This window comes from Schistocerca serialis, chromosome 1 (assembly GCF_023864345.2).
Source record: "Schistocerca serialis cubense isolate TAMUIC-IGC-003099 chromosome 1, iqSchSeri2.2, whole genome shotgun sequence".
NCBI lineage: Eukaryota > Metazoa > Arthropoda > Insecta > Orthoptera > Acrididae > Schistocerca > Schistocerca serialis.
Window position 1 is genome coordinate 280,193,107 of NC_064638.1, and position 19,234 is coordinate 280,212,340.

The 19,234-nt window shown below is 45.5% G+C and overlaps 1 protein-coding gene across 5 annotated transcripts in view; it reads right to left on the reverse strand.

Moving 5' to 3' along the window:
• LOC126468213 (titin homolog) overlaps window positions 1–19,234 on the reverse strand; it is a 224,813-nt gene that overhangs the window by 127,060 nt on the left and 78,519 nt on the right. For all 5 annotated transcript variants that reach the window (XM_050096532.1, XM_050096531.1, XM_050096533.1 and 2 more), the window contains exon 2: window positions 14,819–15,061. In XM_050096532.1, coding sequence (XP_049952489.1) covers window positions 14,819–15,047 — 229 coding nt within the window. In that variant the 5' untranslated portion in view covers window positions 15,048–15,061. The remainder of the gene's footprint in view (window positions 1–14,818; window positions 15,062–19,234) is intronic.

A 19,234-nucleotide genomic window follows, 5' to 3' on the forward strand; every position in this document is an offset into this window, starting at 1 on the left:
AAGGACAGCGCAACGCCCAGTCCCTGAGCGGAGGGGGTCCCTGACCCAGCCGGGAATCGAGCCCGGGCCATTGGGTATGACATACCGTCGCGCTGACCACTCTGCTACCAAGGGCGGACGTTCTCTGAAATAACTGCATATACGAGAAAAGCTTCTGAGAGTTTTCATGTCACTTCTAAAACCGAAGTTCCATTACAGGTAGCAAGGCTTTTTTACTGTACTCTGGTGTAACTCCACTGTATGGCATGAAATTGAAACTAAGACTTCTGTTAGGGAACAGTATTTATGCAAAGGGTTCACTAGGGTACCGTACTACAAGTACTGATGCAATTTAATACACACATCAAAAAAACTTTTGCATTACCTCGGTTCCGAGAGTTCCGGAACCTGTACAGAAAACTAGAATAGAGATCAGCATAAACCCTTTTTATTGCTCATGAAAACCACACATTGTATGTCGTACCACCATACAGCGAGACCTTCAGAGATGGTGGTCCAGATTGTTGTACACACCGGTAGTCCAATAACCAGTAGCACGTCCTCTTGCATTGATGCACGCCTATATTCGTCATGGCATACTATCCGCTAGTTCAGATTGTCAACAACGACTCGGCGTAGATCCCTCAGTGAGGCTGGTGCGTCATGTCGCCCATAAGTAGCCCTTTTCAATATATCCCAAGCATGTTCGATAGCGTTCATGTCTGGAGAACATGCTGCCCACTCTAGAACCATGTCGTTATCCTGAAGGAAGTCGTTCACAAGATGTGCACTATGAGGGCGCGAATTGTTGTATATGAAGACGAATGCCTCGCCAATATACTGCCGCTATGGTTGCACTATTGGTGGGAGGATGACATTCACGTATCGTACAGCAGTTACGGCGCCTTCCATGACCACCAGCGGCGTACGTCGGACTCACATAATGCCACGCCAAAACAGCAGGGAACCTCCACCTTGCTGCACTCACCGGGCAATGTGTCTAAGGCGTTCATCCTGACCGAGTTGCCTCCAAACGCGTCTCCGACGATTGTGTGGTTGAAGGCAAATGCGACACTCATCGGTGAAAAGAACGTGATGCCAATCCTGACCGGTCCATTCGGCATGTTGCTGGGCCAATCTGTACCGCGGTGCATGGTGTCGCGGTTTCAAGGATGGACCTCGCCGCGGACGTCGGGAGTGTGTTGCGCGTCATGCAGCCTAATGCGCACAGTTTGAGTCGCAACACGACGCCATGTGGCTGCATGAAAGCATTATTCAATATGGTGGCGTTGCTGTCAGGGTTCCTCCAAGCCATAATCCGTAGGCAGCGGTCATCCACCGCAGTAGTAGCCCATGAGCGGCCTGATAGAGGCATGTCATCGACAGTTCCTGTGTCACAGTATCTCCTGCAAAGGACATGACTTTGGTTCACTCCGAGACGCCTGGACACTTCTCATGTTGAGAGCCCTTCCTGGCACAAAGTAACGATGCGGACGCGATCGAACTGCGGTATTGACAGTCTAAGCATGGTTCAACTATAGACAACACGAACCATGTACCTCCATCCTAGTGGAAAGACTGGAACTGATCGGCTGTCTGATGCCCTCCGTCTAACAGGCACTGCTCATGGATGGTTGTTTACATCTGCCGGCCGATCGGTTCTAGGCGCTACAGTCCGGAACCGCGCGACAGCTACGGTCGCAGGTTCGAATCCTGCCTCGGGCATGGATGTTTGTGATGGCTTTAGGTTAGTTAGGTTTAAGTGGTTCTACGTTCTAGGGGACTGATGACCACAGAAGTTAAGTGCCTTAGTGCTCAGAGCCATTTGAACCATTTTTTTGTTTACATCTTTGGGCGGGTTTTGTGACATCTCTGAACAGACAAAGGAACTGTGTCTGTGATACAATATCCACAGTCAATGTCTATCTTCAGGAGTTTTGGGAACCGGGATATGGAAATTTTTTTTTATTTCCTTGTATTCGTTGATTTTGCTAAACGGGAACAAACTGCAGGAAATGATTCCCGAGAGGATAAGGAGCAGGAAAGATCATATGGGTGTATGGCGGGAAATGCACGTGAGGTAGAGATAAAAACAATGTGACAATTACTTTATTGACACCAGACATATGACGAGAATGGGATAAGCCAGACCACGGTATGGAACTTTCTCCACAACTGCCACTTAAAACACGTGCAGGACTTCGTACCTAAGGAAATGTCTCCGTGGCGACGGTTTTGTAGTTGGTTAGTCGCACCAGTCACCACTGTGCTTGGATTACTGTCATCCCACCTACACTCGATGACAAAAACTAAATTACAGAGAAATTGGATGAATTAGTCCAGCGAAAGAGCTTGACAAGCTCAGCAAATCAATAACGTTTCAGTCCACCGCTGGCCCTTATGCAAGCAGTTATGAGGCTTGATATTGATTGTTAGAGTTTTTGGATATCTTACTGAGTGATATCGTGCCATATTGAGTCAATTGGTGCGTCACATCGCGTTGGTGGAGAGCTCCATCCGTAAATATCTAAATATGTCAACATCCATTTTTTAACACTTTGTAGGTTAGTTCCCTCTCGCATTCTAGCACACAGTTATTCAACATAATGTAGATCCTGAGGGAAACAGCTGAAAATGAGGTCCTCCTGATCTAGTATGAATATGGCGAAGTCAAGATTCTGTCGTGGCTTGGGTCGTGACGACGTTGTGACACAGATCGTGACAGTACTCCGTCGTAACGTAGGTCGGGGAGGTAACTGCTAGGTACACGTCGATAGAGAAGAATGCCAGTTTTGGGGACACCGAATGCTGAGAAGGCTGTGAGAGTGATGCCTGACGGTTCAATGAGGATGCTGTAGTATATGTTCCGTGGATGACAATTGAAGCACCGAGCGGAAAAGGGGCAGTTTTTCCCCTTGCTCCACCTGCTAATGGAACAGAAAAGGAAATGAATAGCCATGGTAGAAGGAATGCTCCGCCACGCACCATACGGTGGTTTGCGGAGAATGTATGTAGATGCAGATGCGGAAAGTCAGCGTCGGATGGTCGAAGGCTCCAAAGGCGATGGCAAGCGGATAGTGTGTGGCACAGCTGGAGTGAGCTCAGAGTGACAGGCTAGCGTGAGCCCTGTCCTTGGTCATAAGTGTGAGCTTTTGCGGTCCTGCTTTGCGGTCCAGCGGCGCCCTAAATAGGCAGCAAGCCGAAAGATATCCGTGCGGTGTGTGGTGAACATGTGACGCACGCATGTAACCTAGCAGCGCAGCTACGGCGCAGCTGTCGCTGGTGGGTCCGCTGCCTGTGGGAGAGGATGGCGGTTCTGTTGACACCAGCTGGAAGTTGGCTTGTCAACAGGTGTGCTTGCACCGGGTGTTTGTAATGAAAGTACAGCTACTTACAGAGGGCCAATGTCAGAAATGTATTGAGTTATTTGAGGAATAATGCATTCAAGTAGCAATGAACTACACTCCTGGAAATTGAAATAAGAACACCGTGAATTCATTGTCCCAGGAAGGGGAAACTTTATTGACACATTCCTGGGGTCAGATACATCACATGATCACACTGACAGAACCACAGGCACATAGACACAGGCAACAGAGCATGCACAATGTCGACACTAGTACAGTGTATATCCACCTTTCGCAGCAATGCAGGCTGCTATTCGCCCATGGAGACGATCCTAGAGATGCTGGATGTAGTCCTGTGGAACGGCTTGCCATGCCATTTCCACCTGGCGCCTCAGTTGGACCAGCGTTCGTGCTGGACGTGCAGACCGCGTGAGACGACGCTTCATCCAGTCCCAAACATGCTCAATGGGGGACAGATCCGGAGATCTTGCTGGCCAGGGTAGTTGACTTACACCTTCTAGAGCACGTTGGGTGGCACGGGATACATGCGGACGTGCATTTTCCTGTTGGAACAGCAAGTTCCCTTGCCGGTCTAGGAATGGTAGAACGATGGGTTCGATGACGGTTTGGATGTACCGTGCACTATTCAGTGTCCCCTCGACAATCACCAGTGGTGTACGGCCAGTGTAGGAGATCGCTCCCCACACCATGATGCCGGGTGTTGGCCCTGTGTGCCTCGGTCGTATGCAGTCCTGATTGTGGCGCTCACCTGCACGGCGCTAAACACGCATACGACCATCATTGGCACCAAGGCAGAAGCGACTCTCATCGCTGAAGACGACACGTCTCCATTCGTCGCTCCATTCACGCCTGTCGCGACACCACTGGAGGCGGGCTGCACGATGTTGGGGCGTGAGCGGAAGACGGCCTAACGGTGTGCGGGACCGTAGTCCAGCTTCATGGAGACGGTTGCGAATGGTCCTCGCCGATACCCCAGGAGCAACAGTGTCCCTAATTTGCTGGGAAGTGGCGGTGCGGTCCCCTACGGCACTGCGTAGGATCCTACGGTCTTGGTGTGCATCCGTGCGTCGCTGCGGTCCGGTCCCAGGTCGACGGGCACGTGCACCTTCCGCCGACCACTGGCGACAACATCGATGTACTGTGGAGACCTCACGCCCCACGTGTTGAGAAATTCGGCGGTACGTCCACCCGGCCTCCCGCATGCCCACTATACGCCCTCGCTCAAAGTCCGTCAGCTGCACATACGGTTCACGTCCACGCTGTCGCGGCATGCTACCAGTGTTAAAGACTGCGATGGAGCTCCGTATGCCACGGCAAACTGGCTGACACTGAGGGCGGCGGTGCACAAATGCTGCGCAGCTAGCGCCATTCGACGGCCAACACCGCGGTTCCTGGTGTGTCCGCTGTGCCGTGCGTGTGATCATTGCTTGTACAGCCCTCTCGCAGTGTCCGGAGCAAGTATGGTGGGTCTGACACACCGGTGTCAATGTGTTCTTTTTTCAATTTCCAGGAGTGTATATTATGTTTCAACTAACAAGTTACAAACATAAGTGTATTTCTCATGAGAAGCTAAAATTCATGTATTCCATGTATGAAGTGCTCAATCAGCATATAATCTGTATAATCTGTGCAAACATACATTAGCGCAAACCATTTCAGATGAGAATAGTTCGAGGTTGTACCGAGACCTTCTCATCTGAAATAGAAATAGGTCATTACTAACCAACATGCTACTTAGGCTGTATTACTCATCCATATACAGCATACCTCTTCCCTCTATATATTAAAAATTATTCTTAACCACGCTCATTGTGTTATATTTCCTTTTTTTCTTTGACATTTTCGTTGTATAAATTATATTCTCATCAACTAGGTAGTAACAAACTATATGTAACCATTTTAAGAACTGTTAAGTATTCAATTCGCTGTAGCCTCAGAGAAATCTTTATATGTTATGTTCTTTATATTATTTTTTGAAAAAGAGCATTAACAACTGTATACCAATAAGACTGTAACAATGAGAAATCTTTGCTATTAGATTCAGAAGCATCCGACCCACCTTGAAACGTCCCCTTTGAACAATTATACAAGACTGTGCTTAAACTGACATACAATATTTTTAGCGCAACGCAATCTGACTTTCAAAAATCCCTGCAAAAGAATGGCCCTGAGTAACATTAAACTATACCTGTCAGAAATCACCTCACAAAAATCTTCATTACTCGAACTACTGCAGTACAGCGAGCCACTACTGCCAACTAAATAAAAGATTCAAACTACGGAAGTCACTAACTACTGATAGGGATACTTAGCAAATGAAAGATATTAATAGAGAACAAACAATGTATTTACCTTAGTATCATCAAAAGTCATGATATATATAGCAGTTCATGACAAATTACAAAACTCCGCCATCTCTCTCCCCACATCCACCACTGCTGGCGGCTCACCTCCAACTGCGCAACGCTACACGCTGTTCACATCCAGCTGCCGCTGCCCAACACTACAATGGCAGACAACAATGCAAACTAGACACAGACTGCACACAGCACAGCCAGTGATTTTCACACAGAGGTGGCGTTACCAATAAAAAAACCTAAACAGCCTACTTACAACCTTACATTTCAAGGCGGTGGGTTACTCTGTACTGTTAATGAAATAAATAAATAAATAGGCGCAATGAGCACTGCACTTATCGTATGGCAGCGGAACTTGGGACATATTCTAATCAGTTATCGCGAAACCGATTTACGCTGGAAAAAACATTAGTTCTAATTTTGGTCGCCAGGTGCAAATCTGGCGCAGTGAATGCCCGACAGAAATATAGACATGTTCCCATGTGTAATGGATTAAGAACGGGACATGGGCAGAAAATGTCAATCTAGAGAAAGGTAGAATGTTGATTTTATTATTTTAGCCGCCGCTTACACGATATGAGAACCAGAGACGTCGACGGGATGCTCCATCCGTAAAACGACGTGAGCAACCGTGGAATCTGAGCCGCGTGTTCCAGTACACTAGTCTTCATATCAGGTGGAGACCGAAACTGTCCATGGTAAACGTGTTCTTTTAAGATACCCCAGAGCCAAAAGCCACATGGATTCACATCAGGTGATATGACAGATCGTGCGTTTGGAAAACCTGACGGGGTAAGACATTCGCAGAAAGTTGCATTATGCGACATGACGCACTGTCTCTTCTTGTATGAAAACAGCGGTTTCTACACAGTTGCGCTCTTTCGAAGCAGGAATCACAAGCTGTACACGGAGGTGTCGATAATCTCAGACTTCACGATCCACTCGACACGGCCTTTGGGTGCATTCTCTTCAAAGAAGAAAGGACCGAGAGTAAAGGTGCTTGTGAATCCACGCCACACAGTAACATAAGGTGACTGTAACTGCTCTGCGTGCACAACACCCGGTTTAACAGTACCCCCAATTCGCCAGTTCTGTGTATTCACTGCCCCCTCTAGTGTAAAATGTGCCTCGTCACTCCAAAGAATATTGCCCAGCCACATGTCATCAACTTCGATCTGTGACAGAAACCAGAAAATTCAGAATGTTGTTGCGGATCATGAGATTTCAGTTGCTGCACTGTCTGGATCTTGTAAGGGTACTTACGTAAAATAGAACACAAAACTTCCCGTATTGTCGCAATGGGATGGACAATTCTCGTGACACTACACGAACATTAGCACTACCTGTGATACGTGCTGCATGATCAGTTAAAGCAACAGCAACCTCATCACTAATTTCCACCAGTATAGTACACCTTCCTCTTCCAGGTGCAACACCAAATTCACTTGTAACGACATGGGACCTCTCCTCAGACATTTCAGAAGGCGATACTCTCTCAATGCAGCACTGTAATAGTTGCCGTTCTCGTAAAAGAGTTTCATTGGCAGCGCGCTGTCTCTCTTCTCGATTGCCATATTGTTCACTCACATTATAGTTTGCCAGATGACGGTTGGATATCATACCGTCATGTAAACAGCGTGTAATGCTAGATTTGCACCTGGTGGCCATAATTGGAACTAATAATTTTTTTTCAGCGTAGATCGGTTGGGCATTAATCATTAGCGTATCTACCAAGTTTTTTCATATGATAATTACAGCTCACACTGCACATCCTTGAGTAGCTGCACTTTAATTAATTATAACCATCTGGAATTTGTCGGCTGTACTATTGACAAACCGGGGGTTTGCTAGCAGTACTTAAAGCGTACTGTCTCCGGTGGATGAGCGCTTGGAGCAAGACTACTTGCTGATCACTCGAGTTCTGTCAGAGGCAGACATGCCCGCATATGGCTAGGTATGTGGCCTTCCTCTAACTTCTGAAATGAATTATCCATCCACTGGTAAGAGACATACAGTCTGATGTGGACTCACTCCGAACCATGATACAACCCGCCTTTATCCAAAAGCTTCTGAATAGAGGGCGTTCTCTTCGGTAGCCTGTATACGGTGTGCTAGCATCATGATTTCCGTTCTGTCTCCTCCGTCTTCATTACTTTACCACATTCCGCAGTTTCTCACTAAACACCAGAATACTACAGGGAGATTTGCAACCACACCAGGAAATCTGGACAAGGTAAGAACACTGCTACAATTACGGCTGCTCTGGAGGCCTTTCTCCGACAGTGGATATAAAATTTCTGCTGTTGATTGTGATGGTGTTGTTGCTAATGATCTATCCCTCGAATTTCCACCCTACTATTTGATTTTATTTAATTTAATACTACGACAAAAAATTACTGAATGATAGAATAACAGTTTCAAGAGCTACAAAGGATATTTAGTGAACTTTCTTCTCACGAAATGATTAAGTTGTTGAATTTTTGAGCCCTTGTTATCCTTTTTACCCGTATTAGGAAATTAAATATAATATCTAAAACACATTTTCTACAAAACATAGAGTGTTTTTCTTCCACACTCAGAGAATGAAACAATTCTACTGCCTAACGTGTTTCTCCATTCGTTTTGTTGCTGCAAAGTGAATAAATAGTAAACCATTACAGGTGGAAAATGATACCTTATTGGGTAAAATTCTTTATATGTGCACTTGAAGAAATAAAGTAAGCACCCGCAGAATATGATGCATGTTCATTTGGCAAAAATAAAGAAAACCATTTTGTGTTTTGCAGAAATCAGTATTATAAGCAAGATATGTTTTCCGCACAACGGAGAGGTATCTGCAGAAAGGCCTTTTCAGTAGTTTCAGGGGCAACTGTCTGGATGAATGACTGATCTGGCCTTGTAGCATCAGCTAACAAGGCCTTACTGTGCTGGTACTGAGAACAGCAGAAAGCAAGGGGAAACTACAGCCGTTAGTTTTCCTGAGGACATGACCTCCACTACATTTCTGATAATGATGGCATTCTCTTGGGCAAAATACTTCCGAGGTAAGATAGTGCCCCATTTGGGTCTCCAGGCAGAGATTATTTAGGAGGATGTCGTCATCAGGGAAAAAAAAGAACAGGCATTCTACAGACTGGAGCGTGGAGTGTTAGATCCCTCTATCGGGTAGGTAGGTTAAAAACTTTAAAAACGGAGATGGATAGATTGAAATCAGATATAGTGGACATTAGTGAAGTTCGGTGAAAGAAACAACAGGACTTCTAGTAAGGTGAGCTCAAGGTTATAAATACAAAATGAATAGAAGTAATGCACGAATAGGTACACCAATGAAAAAGAAAATAGAAATGCGGGTACGCTACTGTGAGCAGCACAGCGAATGCATTGCCGTATCCAAAGTACACACAAAGCCAACGGCCACCACAGTAGCGCAGTTTTAATGCTAATTAGTTACGCAGATGGAGAAGAGGTTGAAAGAATGTGTGATTAGATAAAAAAAATTATGCAGATAATGAAAATAGAGGAAAACTTAATTGGATTGGGTGACTGGAATTCCTTAGTAGGAAGAGGAAGAGAAGGAAAAATAACAGCATAACGTGGACTGCGGGAGAGGAATACAGTAAGAAGCCGCCTGGAAGAATTTTGCAAATGGCATAATTTAATAATCGCTAACACTTGGTTTAAGAATCATGAAATAAGCTATACACGTGGAAGAGAGCTGGAGACACTGGCAGGTTTCAAATCGATTGTTTACTGGTAAGACAGAGAGCTCTGAACCAGATTTTAAGCTGTAAGACATATCCAGGCGCAGATGTGGGCTACGACAAAAATTTATTGAACATGAAACGCTGATTAAAACTGAAGAATTTGCAAGTAAGCAGAAAATTAAGGAGATGGAACCATGATAAGTTGAAAGAACGAGATGTTGCTGCTAGTTTCAAATTGAGCATTAGTCAACGACTGAGTGTAACATTAAGGAATATAATAAAAGACGAGTCAATGGCTCTGAGAGATGAAATAGTGAAGGCAGCAGGCGATCAACTAGGTAAAAAGACGAGGGCTAGTAGAAATCCTTTGATACCGCAGGTGATATTGAATTTTATTGCTGTAATGAGAAAATATAAAATGCAGCAAATGAAGCAGGCGAAAGGGAATACAGACATCTAAAAAATGAGACTGACAGAAAGTGCCATATGGGTAAGCAGAAATAGCTAGACGATAAATGTAATTCTATAGAAGCACGTCGCTACCAGGAGAAAATTACATACCACCTACAGGAAAATTAAAGAGACCTTTGCAGAAAAGAGGAGCAGGTGCATGAATGTCAAGAACTCAGAACAAAAGCCGTACCGGGCAAATAAGGGAAAGCTGAATGGTGGAAGGGATGCATTGAGAGGCTCTACAGGGGAAATTAACTGGAGGGGAATATCTTAGAACAGGACGAGGAAGTACGTTAAGCTGAGACGGGAGATAGGATAGTGCGAGAAAAATTTGACAGAGCACTGAAAGACCTAAGCCAAAATAAGGCCTCTGAAGTAAATGAAATTCCCTCAGAACGGCTCACATACTTGGGGAAGCCAGCCATAACTAAACTATTCCACCTGGTGTGCTAGGTATATGAGACAGAGGACATACCCCGGGCTTCAAGAAGAATGTAATAATTACAATTACAAAGAAAGAAGGAGATGGCAGGTATGTATATCATCGAACTATCGGATTTACAAGTCAAAGTTGCAAAATAGTACCGTGAATTATCTACAGAGTAATTGAAAAACTGGTAGAAGGCGATCTCGTAGAATGTCAGTTTGGGTTCCGGAGAAATGTTGGTACACGCGAGGCAGTACTGACCCTACGACTTATCTTAGAAGATAGGTTAAGGCAAGGTAAACCTACGTTTATAGCATTCGCAGATTTGGAGAAATCTTTTTATAATATTAACTGGAACACTCTCTTTAAATTTATGAAGGCAGCAGAGGCACACTACACGGAGCGAAAGCTTGTTTACAACTTGTACGCAGATCAGATAGCAGTTATGAGTCCGAGGGTATGAAAAGGAAGCAATGACTGAGAGTGAGTCAGACAGGATTTTAGCCTATTCCCAATCTTATTCAATTAGTATGTAAGTAGGCTGTTTAGGTTTTTTTTATTGGTAACGCCACCTCTGTATGAAAATCACTGGTTGTGCTGTGTGCAGTCTGTGGCTGCTTTGCATTGTTGTAATACTCGCCATTGTAGTGTTGGGCAGCGGCAGCTGGATGTCAACAGCGCGTAGCGTTGCGCAGTTGGAGGTGAGTCGCCAGCAGTGGTGGATGTGGGGAGAGAGATGTCGGAGTTTTGAAATTTGTCATGAACTGCTATATTTATATATGATGATATCAAGGTAAATACATTGTTTGTTCTCTATTAATATCTTTCATTTGCTAACTATCCCTATCAGTAGTTAGTGCCTTCCATAGTTTGAATCTTTTATTTAGCTGGCAGTAGTGGCGCTCGTTGTATTGCAGTAGCTTGAGCAGCGAAGATTTTTGTGAGGTAAGTGATTTGTGAAAGGTATAGTTTAATGTTAGTCAGGGCCATTCTTTTGTAGGGAATTTTGAAAGTCAGATTGCGTTGCGCTAACAAAATATTGTGTGTCAGTTTAAGCACAGTCATGTATAATTCTTCAAAGGGGACGTTTCAAGTACACTGAGTACGATGTGCAAGAGTTGAAAAGGAATGTGCCTCATGTTTTGATATTGTCCGAGACACCTTCACGGTATCTATTCGGATAATTTTTTTAAGGGAAAGTGAATATAAATCTTTATTTGGAGAAGTGGCAAACAGAATTAATTCCTCAGCTCGAAAACAAGGAAATCTTGGATCATCCATGATTGCAACAAGACGGAGCTCCAGTACACTTTGCTGTTCAGGTGCGTTGAGTTCATTGATTAACAATGTCCAATTCTCTATACCGGGCGTGATTCATCAACGTCTGCAGCGCCACTGAAACGGCCATCACGAGACAGACCTTACTTACCACGCCAGAGAACACATTATGGAAAATAATTAAGTCCCATGTGGCTCAACAACTGCACAAGACTAATGAAGAATTGCATAACTCCTGACATGCTCCACATTATGTCGAAGAACGCACAGATTTCTGTGCAAGGCATGCTGACGCACATACATATCCACTAGATATGTGCATTGCTTGACAATTGCTACGCAACAAAGACATTTCTGGTCAGGAGTAATCACGGGTTATGATGGACGACACGAAACATAGTACATACGTAACAGAGGTGGAGTAGTATATTTATAACGAAAACTTGTACACATCTCACCACATGAGGAAGCAGCTAACAGACATAAATATCGTTCATGTTTTGACACAGGTCACACTCGCAACATCAAGGCAGATATGAGACTCTCAGTAATGAATAGGGCCTCCTCGAGCACTTAAGCTTATATTGCACCTGTTTTTCATGCTGGCTACCAAACTATTAAGGAATCCTTGGAGGATATTGTCCGGTTTTCATTTCTTTGACGGTCCGGGGAGGGAGTGTTCGCCAGCAGCATTCCAGGCAAGTTGTGTAGGATATACGTCCGGGGAGTACTTTAGCCATTTCATACATTCAATACCTTCACTTTCCAGCATGTCGAACGCCTCAGCAGTCCTGTCTGAGTAGGCATTGTCGCTCGTAAACAGAAAGTCGAGACCTACCACACGCCGAAACAGATGGACATGATCCAGAATAATCTTCCTGCAACACCGTTGAGCTGCAAGGATACTTCGCGCATAGATATGCAGCGGTGTTTGGCCACTGTGCATAATGCCTGCCCACACCAATGAGATTCGTGAACATTCTGTGGAGTGTAAAGTGTTCCACTCTCTCTCCGCACTAACTGGTGGTCAGAATCACTCGTCACATTGAAGCAGAATTCGTCGGAGAAAGTTACTCCGGACCACTGTTGTTGACCTCAACCAACAAGCTCCCTATACCAACGATTCTTCCTCGACGATGGTGTGGTTGGAGTCAGATTCATTTAAAAAGCTTCCAAGCATACAGACCAGCCTGATTTAAACGCGGCGAAATAGGTCTTGCAGAGACACACGTAGTGGTAGCGATTGCAAGGTCTGCATCGACCTGCCCAGAAGTGTAACGTCCGTTTCTTTTCGCAATTAGGGGCACATATCGATCCTCCTGCGTTGTGGTGGTCCGTCAACAACCACCGCCATGCTTTCGCATAGCATTTTCCCCTTCCAGCGGCCTATCGTAATTATGAGACGATACTTTTGGAGACACCTGTTACTGTGATCACAGTAGCGACATTTGATCAGCTTCTATCGTCCAACTGTTCGTCTACGATCGTAAGCACTCAAAATGTCTTGCAGACAGGTTTCGATACCACATGGAATGTTGCATTAATCTGTTCCACCCCAGCCTTCTCAAACACCGTGCTACAGGAGCTGTCGAATACTCACAGAGAGTTCGTGCACAAATTTCGCTGCAGTTAACACGTCCAGCACCGTTCATTTCCCTTTCCTGTACCTTTTCGGATGTACCATTGCAGTTGGCAATTATTTTTTAGCAAGTAATCGTTGTTCCTTATCAATTGTCAAGCACTGTAGTTTTTACACTACTGGCCACTAAAATTGCTACACCAAGAAGAAATGCAGATATATTATACTAGAACTGACATGTGATTACATTTTCACGCAATTTGGGTGCATAGATCCTGAGAAATCAGTACCCAGAACAACCACCTCTGGCCGTAATAACGGCCTTGATACGCCTGGGCATTGAGTCAAACAGAGCTTAGATGGCGTGTACAGATACAGCTGCCCATGGAGCTTCAGCACGATACAACAATTCATCAAGAGTAGTGACTGGCGTATTGTGACGAGCCAGTTGCTCGGCCACCGTTGACCAGACGTTTTCAATTGGTGAGAGATCTGGAGAATGTGCTGGCCAGGGCAGCAGTCGAACAATTTCTGTATCCAGAAAGGCCCGAACAGGACCTGCAACATGCGGTCGTGCATTATCCTGCTGAAATGTAGGGTTTCGCAGGGATCGAATGAAGGGTAGAGCCACAGGTCGTAACACATCTGAAATGTAACGTCCGCTGTTCAAAGTGCCGTCAATGCGAACAAGAGGTGACCGAGACGTGTAACCAATGGCACCCCATACCATCACGCCAGGTGATACGCCAGTATGGCGATGACGAATACACGCTTCCAATGTGCGTTCAACGCGATGTCGCCAAACACGGATGCGACCAACATAATGCTGTTAACAGAACCTGGTTTCATCCGAAAAAATAACGTTTTGCGATTCGTGCACCCAGGTTCGTCGTTGAGTGCACCATCGCAGGCGCTCCTTTCTGTGATGCAGCGTCAAGGGTAACCGCAGCCATGGTCTCCGAGCTGATGGTCCATGCTGCTGCAAACGTCGTCGAACTGTTCGTGCAGACCGTTTTTGTCTTGCAAACGTCCCCATCTGTTGACTCAGGGATCGTGATATGGCTGCACGATCCGTTACAGCCACGCGGATAAGATGCCTGACATCTCGACTGCTAGTGATACGAGGCCGGTGGGATCCAGCACGACGTTCTGTATTACCCTCCTGAACCCACCGATTCCCTATTCTGCTAACAGTCATTGGATCTCGACCAACGCGAGCAGCAATGTCGCGATACGATAAACCGCAATCGCGATAGGCTAGAGTGCGACCTTTAGCAAAGTCGGAAACGTGATGGTACGCATTTCTCCTCCTTACACAAGGCATCACAACAACGTTTCACCAGGCAACGCCGCTCAACTGCTGCTTGTGTATGAGAAATCGGTTGGAAACTTTCCTCATGTCAGCACGTTTTAGGAGTTGCCACCGGCGCCAACCTTGTGTGAATGGTCTGAAAAGCTAATCATTTGCATTTCACAGCATCTTCTTCCTGTCGGTTAAATTTCGCGTCTGTAGCACGTCATCTTCATGGTGTAGCAATTTGAATGGCCAGTTGTGTATATGTAGGTACTCCGGTATATAATATATTTATATTGATTTGACCTAGGGATATGGGTATGTAGGTCACCTACCAACGTTGTCACGAAATGGTGGATAGATACTGGATGTGACCGACCTTTAATGTCACCGACGCCGTCTCCGTTGGAGTCCCGGAAAGAGGGCACGAAGACGTGGTAGATGACGGCGTCTTTGTACCAGCCGGCGTCGTCATCTTCTGACGACTGCGAGTCGGCGGCGCGGCGGACCAGCGCGAAGGGCGCGCCGTGCGCCGGCGCCGTCAGCGTCAGCGTCAGCAGCGCCGTGGCGAGCGTCGCCGCCAGCCCCAGCCAGCGGACACCCGCCATCCTCGGCCATACACCTGTCAGCATCCACCCACACGTGTTTCACACACACACTACCAACCGGTTTACCATACTATACGAGGTGCGGCTAGAAAAAAACCGGACTGATGCTGGAAAAAACATTTATTTACAATTATTTACAATTTCATGTTATCTCCTTCAATGTACTCTCCTCCTCGGTCTCTACACCGCTCCATACGAATTTTCCACTGTTCATAGCAATGCTGCAGATCATTTTCGGTAAGTCCATACATTACTTCCGTCGCTTTTTCTTTTACTGCTTCAACAGTCTCAAATATAGTTCCTTTCAAAGCTGACTTGACTTTAGGGATAAGAAAAAAGTCACAGGGGGCCAAATCAGGAGAGTAGGGTGGATGATCTAAGATGGGAATGTTGTGTTTTGCCAAAAACGTCTTCACTGACAACGCACTGTGAGCTGGGGCATTGTCTTGGTGAAGGATCCATGACTTTTTTCTCCACAAATCGTTCCGTTTTCTCCGTACTCGCTCACGTAGGGTATCCAGGACGCTAATGTAGTAATGCTGATTCACTGTTTGTCCCTCTGGTACCCAATCAATGTGCACAATCCCTTTGATGTAAAAAAAAAAATAAATAAATAATCATCATTGCCTTGAATTTCGATTTTGACATTCGTGCTTTTTTTTGTCGTGGAGAACCAGGAGTTTTCCAATGCATCGATTTTGTAAGAAGGTGGCATCACTTTCAATGTTTTCCAGGATGTCAGAACAAATCATTCTTCGGCGTTCCTTCTGTTCAATTGTGAGACACTTTGGAACCATTTTTGAACACACTTTGTTCATGTTGAAACTTTCATGAAGAATCTGCCTAACACTTTCCTTGTCAACTCCTGTTAACTCAGACACTGCTCTGATTGTTAAACGGCGATCTTGTCGAACAAGTTTACCGATTTTTTCAATGTTTGCATCAGTTTTTGCTGACAATGGTCTGCCAGTGCGAGTGTCATCACTGGTGTCTTCGCGGCCATCTTTAAATCGTTTAAACCACTCAAACACTTGTGTTCGCGATAAACAATCATCGCCGTACACTTGTTGTAACATTACAAACGTTTCACTTGCAGATTTTCCTAGTTTGAAACAAAATTTGATGTTAACACGCTGTTCTTTCTGTACACTCAACAGTTTCCGACGCACAGACAAAATGTTAACTACTTAAAACAGACGCCACGGGCAGACTTAGTGCAGGAGGCAGATGAAACTCGAGCAGTAGGCGGAGCGAGAGTCACGTGACAGGCCACGCGACTTTCAGCCTTATTGCATTCGTTTTATTGTTTCACCAGTACTAGTCCGGTTTTTTTCTAGCCACACCTCGTATAAATGAATGTCTAAGAAACTGGGAGCCGACGACTTCTTTTTGTCTTTTGTTTGTCTACTTCCTTGTTTGTTCTGTACGTAATTAGATCTGAACATCATTCACTTTTACTTCATTGTGTATTTTATATGTTTTATATTTTATATATCAATTGCATTTTATAAGTAACAAAAGTTAGTTGATGGCAAAACTTCTGCGCTTTTGTACAATCAAAGCAATTACTTGCAATGCAGGTACAGTTTAGATGCACAAACATAAAAAATATATAATAATTGCTATTATTTTGCGCTCAACAGACTGTATTTTACCGTGATCACAGGCAAGAGTTTCCTGTTACTATTGATAAATGCGAAAATAATTTATGAACAGGTTCAACGAAGTATTGAAGCGGTTTGATATACACTCCTGGAAATTGAAATAAGAACACTGTGAATTCATTGTCCCAGGAAGGGGAAACTTTATTGATACATTCCTGGGGTCAGATACATCACATGATCACACTGACAGAACCACAGGCACATAGACACAGGCAACGGAGCATGCACAATGTCGACACTAGTACAGTGTATATCCACCTTTCGCAGCAATGCAGGCTGCTATTCTCCCATGGAGACGATCGTAGAGATGCTGGATGTAGTCCTGTGGAACGGCTTGCCATGCCATTTCCACCTGGCGTCTCAGTTGGACCAGCGTTCGTGCTGGACGTGCAGACCGCGTGAGACGACGCTTCATCCAGTCCCAAACATGCTCAATGGGGGACAGATCCGGAGATCTTGTTGGTCAGGGTAGTTGACTTACACCTTCTAGAGCACGTTGGGTGGCACGGGATACATGCGGACGTGCATTGTCCTGTTGGAACAGCAAGTTCCCTTGCCGGTCTAGGAATGGTAGAACGATGGGTTCGATGACGGTTTGGATGTACCGTGCACTATTCAGTGTCCCCTCGACGATCACCAGTGGTGTACGGCCAGTGTAGGAGATCGCTCCCCACACCATGATGCCGGGTGTTGGCCCTGTGTGCCTCGGTCGTATGCAGTCCTGATTGTGGCGCTCACCTGCACGGCGCCAAACACGCATACGACCATCATTGGCACCAAGGCAGAAGCGACTCTCATCGCTGAAGACGACACGTCTCCATTCGTCCCTCCATTCACGCCTATCGCGACACCACTGGAGGCGGGCTGCACGATGTTGGGGCGTGAGCGGAAGACGGCCTAACGGTGTGCGGGACCGTAGCCCAGCTGCATGGAGACGGTTGCGAATGGTCCTCGCCGATACCCCAGGAGCAACAGTGTCCCTAATTTGCTGGGAAGTGGCGGTGCGGTCCCCTACGGCACTGCGTAGGATCCTACGGTCTTGGCGTGCATCCGTGCGTCGCTGCGGTCCGGTCCCAGGTCGACGGGCACGTGCACCTTCCGCCGACCACTGGCGACAACATCGATGTACTGTGGAGACCTCACGCCCCACGTGTTGAGCAATTCGGCGGTACGTCCACCCGGCCTCCCGCATGCCCACTGTACGCCCTCGCTCAAAGTCCGTCAACTGCACATACGGTTCACGTCCACGCTGTCGCGGCATGCTACCAGTGTTAAAGACTGCGATGGAGCTCCGTATGCCACGACAAACTGGCTGACACTGACGGCGGCGGTGCACAAATGCTGCGCAGCTAGCGCCATTCGACGGCCAACACCGCGGTTCCTGGTGTGTCCGCTGTGCCGTGCGTGTGATCATTGCTTGTACAGCCCTCTCGCAGTGTCCGGAGCAAGTATGGTGGGTCTGACACACCGGTGTCAATGTGTTCTTTTTTCCATTTCCAGGAGTGTATTTTGGTTTTGCGTTTTTTATTTTACCTCTTTATGGAGAATATTGCTTTTTTGCAGCGCTATATGATAAATCTGTATCGTTTTCTTTATTTTTACTATAACATCCCTCTGTCTCACGTTACAAATCACCAATTTTCGAATAAACTCAATTAAACATTGTTAGTTTCAGTTTTTCTGTAAATACTGTTAATTTTTAAGTTTCAGATAGGAGGATAGTTATGTAGAACAAAAATTTCCTGTAGGTTACATGGCCTGTTATATATCCTCACTCTGTTTCTACACAGTTCACCGCTTCTTGTTTTTAGGGGAATCTATTAAAACACAGATAAAATACAAAAAGAAAGCGATCGTTATTACAACACCTGATAGGTATGCAATACACACAATGTATAGGTAGTGCGGGAAAGACCTCGACTGACCAAAGCCCCTAGGAAAAGTACTGCAGACTACGGTTACTTATGACAATCTACGGTAGCCTACGGTAGTTTTACAACTCTACCACCGCTGGCTGGACTTTTTTGCAGTCACAGAGCTCCCCATTTATTAATGCAGGCAATTTAAAGTTCGCACAGAAGAGAAAAGCCCCTCGTAAATGAACAATGGGTGCCAGCCTTGCAAATTGGTTAAACAATTGAGGAAGGGATTGTCTAGCTACAGAATTAATAAAAATGACCAATCATTGCTTGGTTTGTTAAACCTAATAAGTAGAGACATAGAGAACAGGATAGAAAGAAAATTTACATTCAAGTAACTCCATTATACATGGGTAACTATTAATGTATATGTATAGTACTTTATACACTTAGGAGTGGGCTGTAAGGTACTGGGGAAATTGTAGAAGAAATCATGTGGTGCGTTGCTTTCTGTGTGATACTCGTAATACGACGACTTAATTTTGATGAGCCATTGATAGCAAAGGAATCAAGCTCAAGGGATCAAGCTCGTATCTGCGTTCACTGATGCCGCAGAAATATTTGCACTGACCACTCTGTGAGAGGGAGGTGCTAAGCAGACATG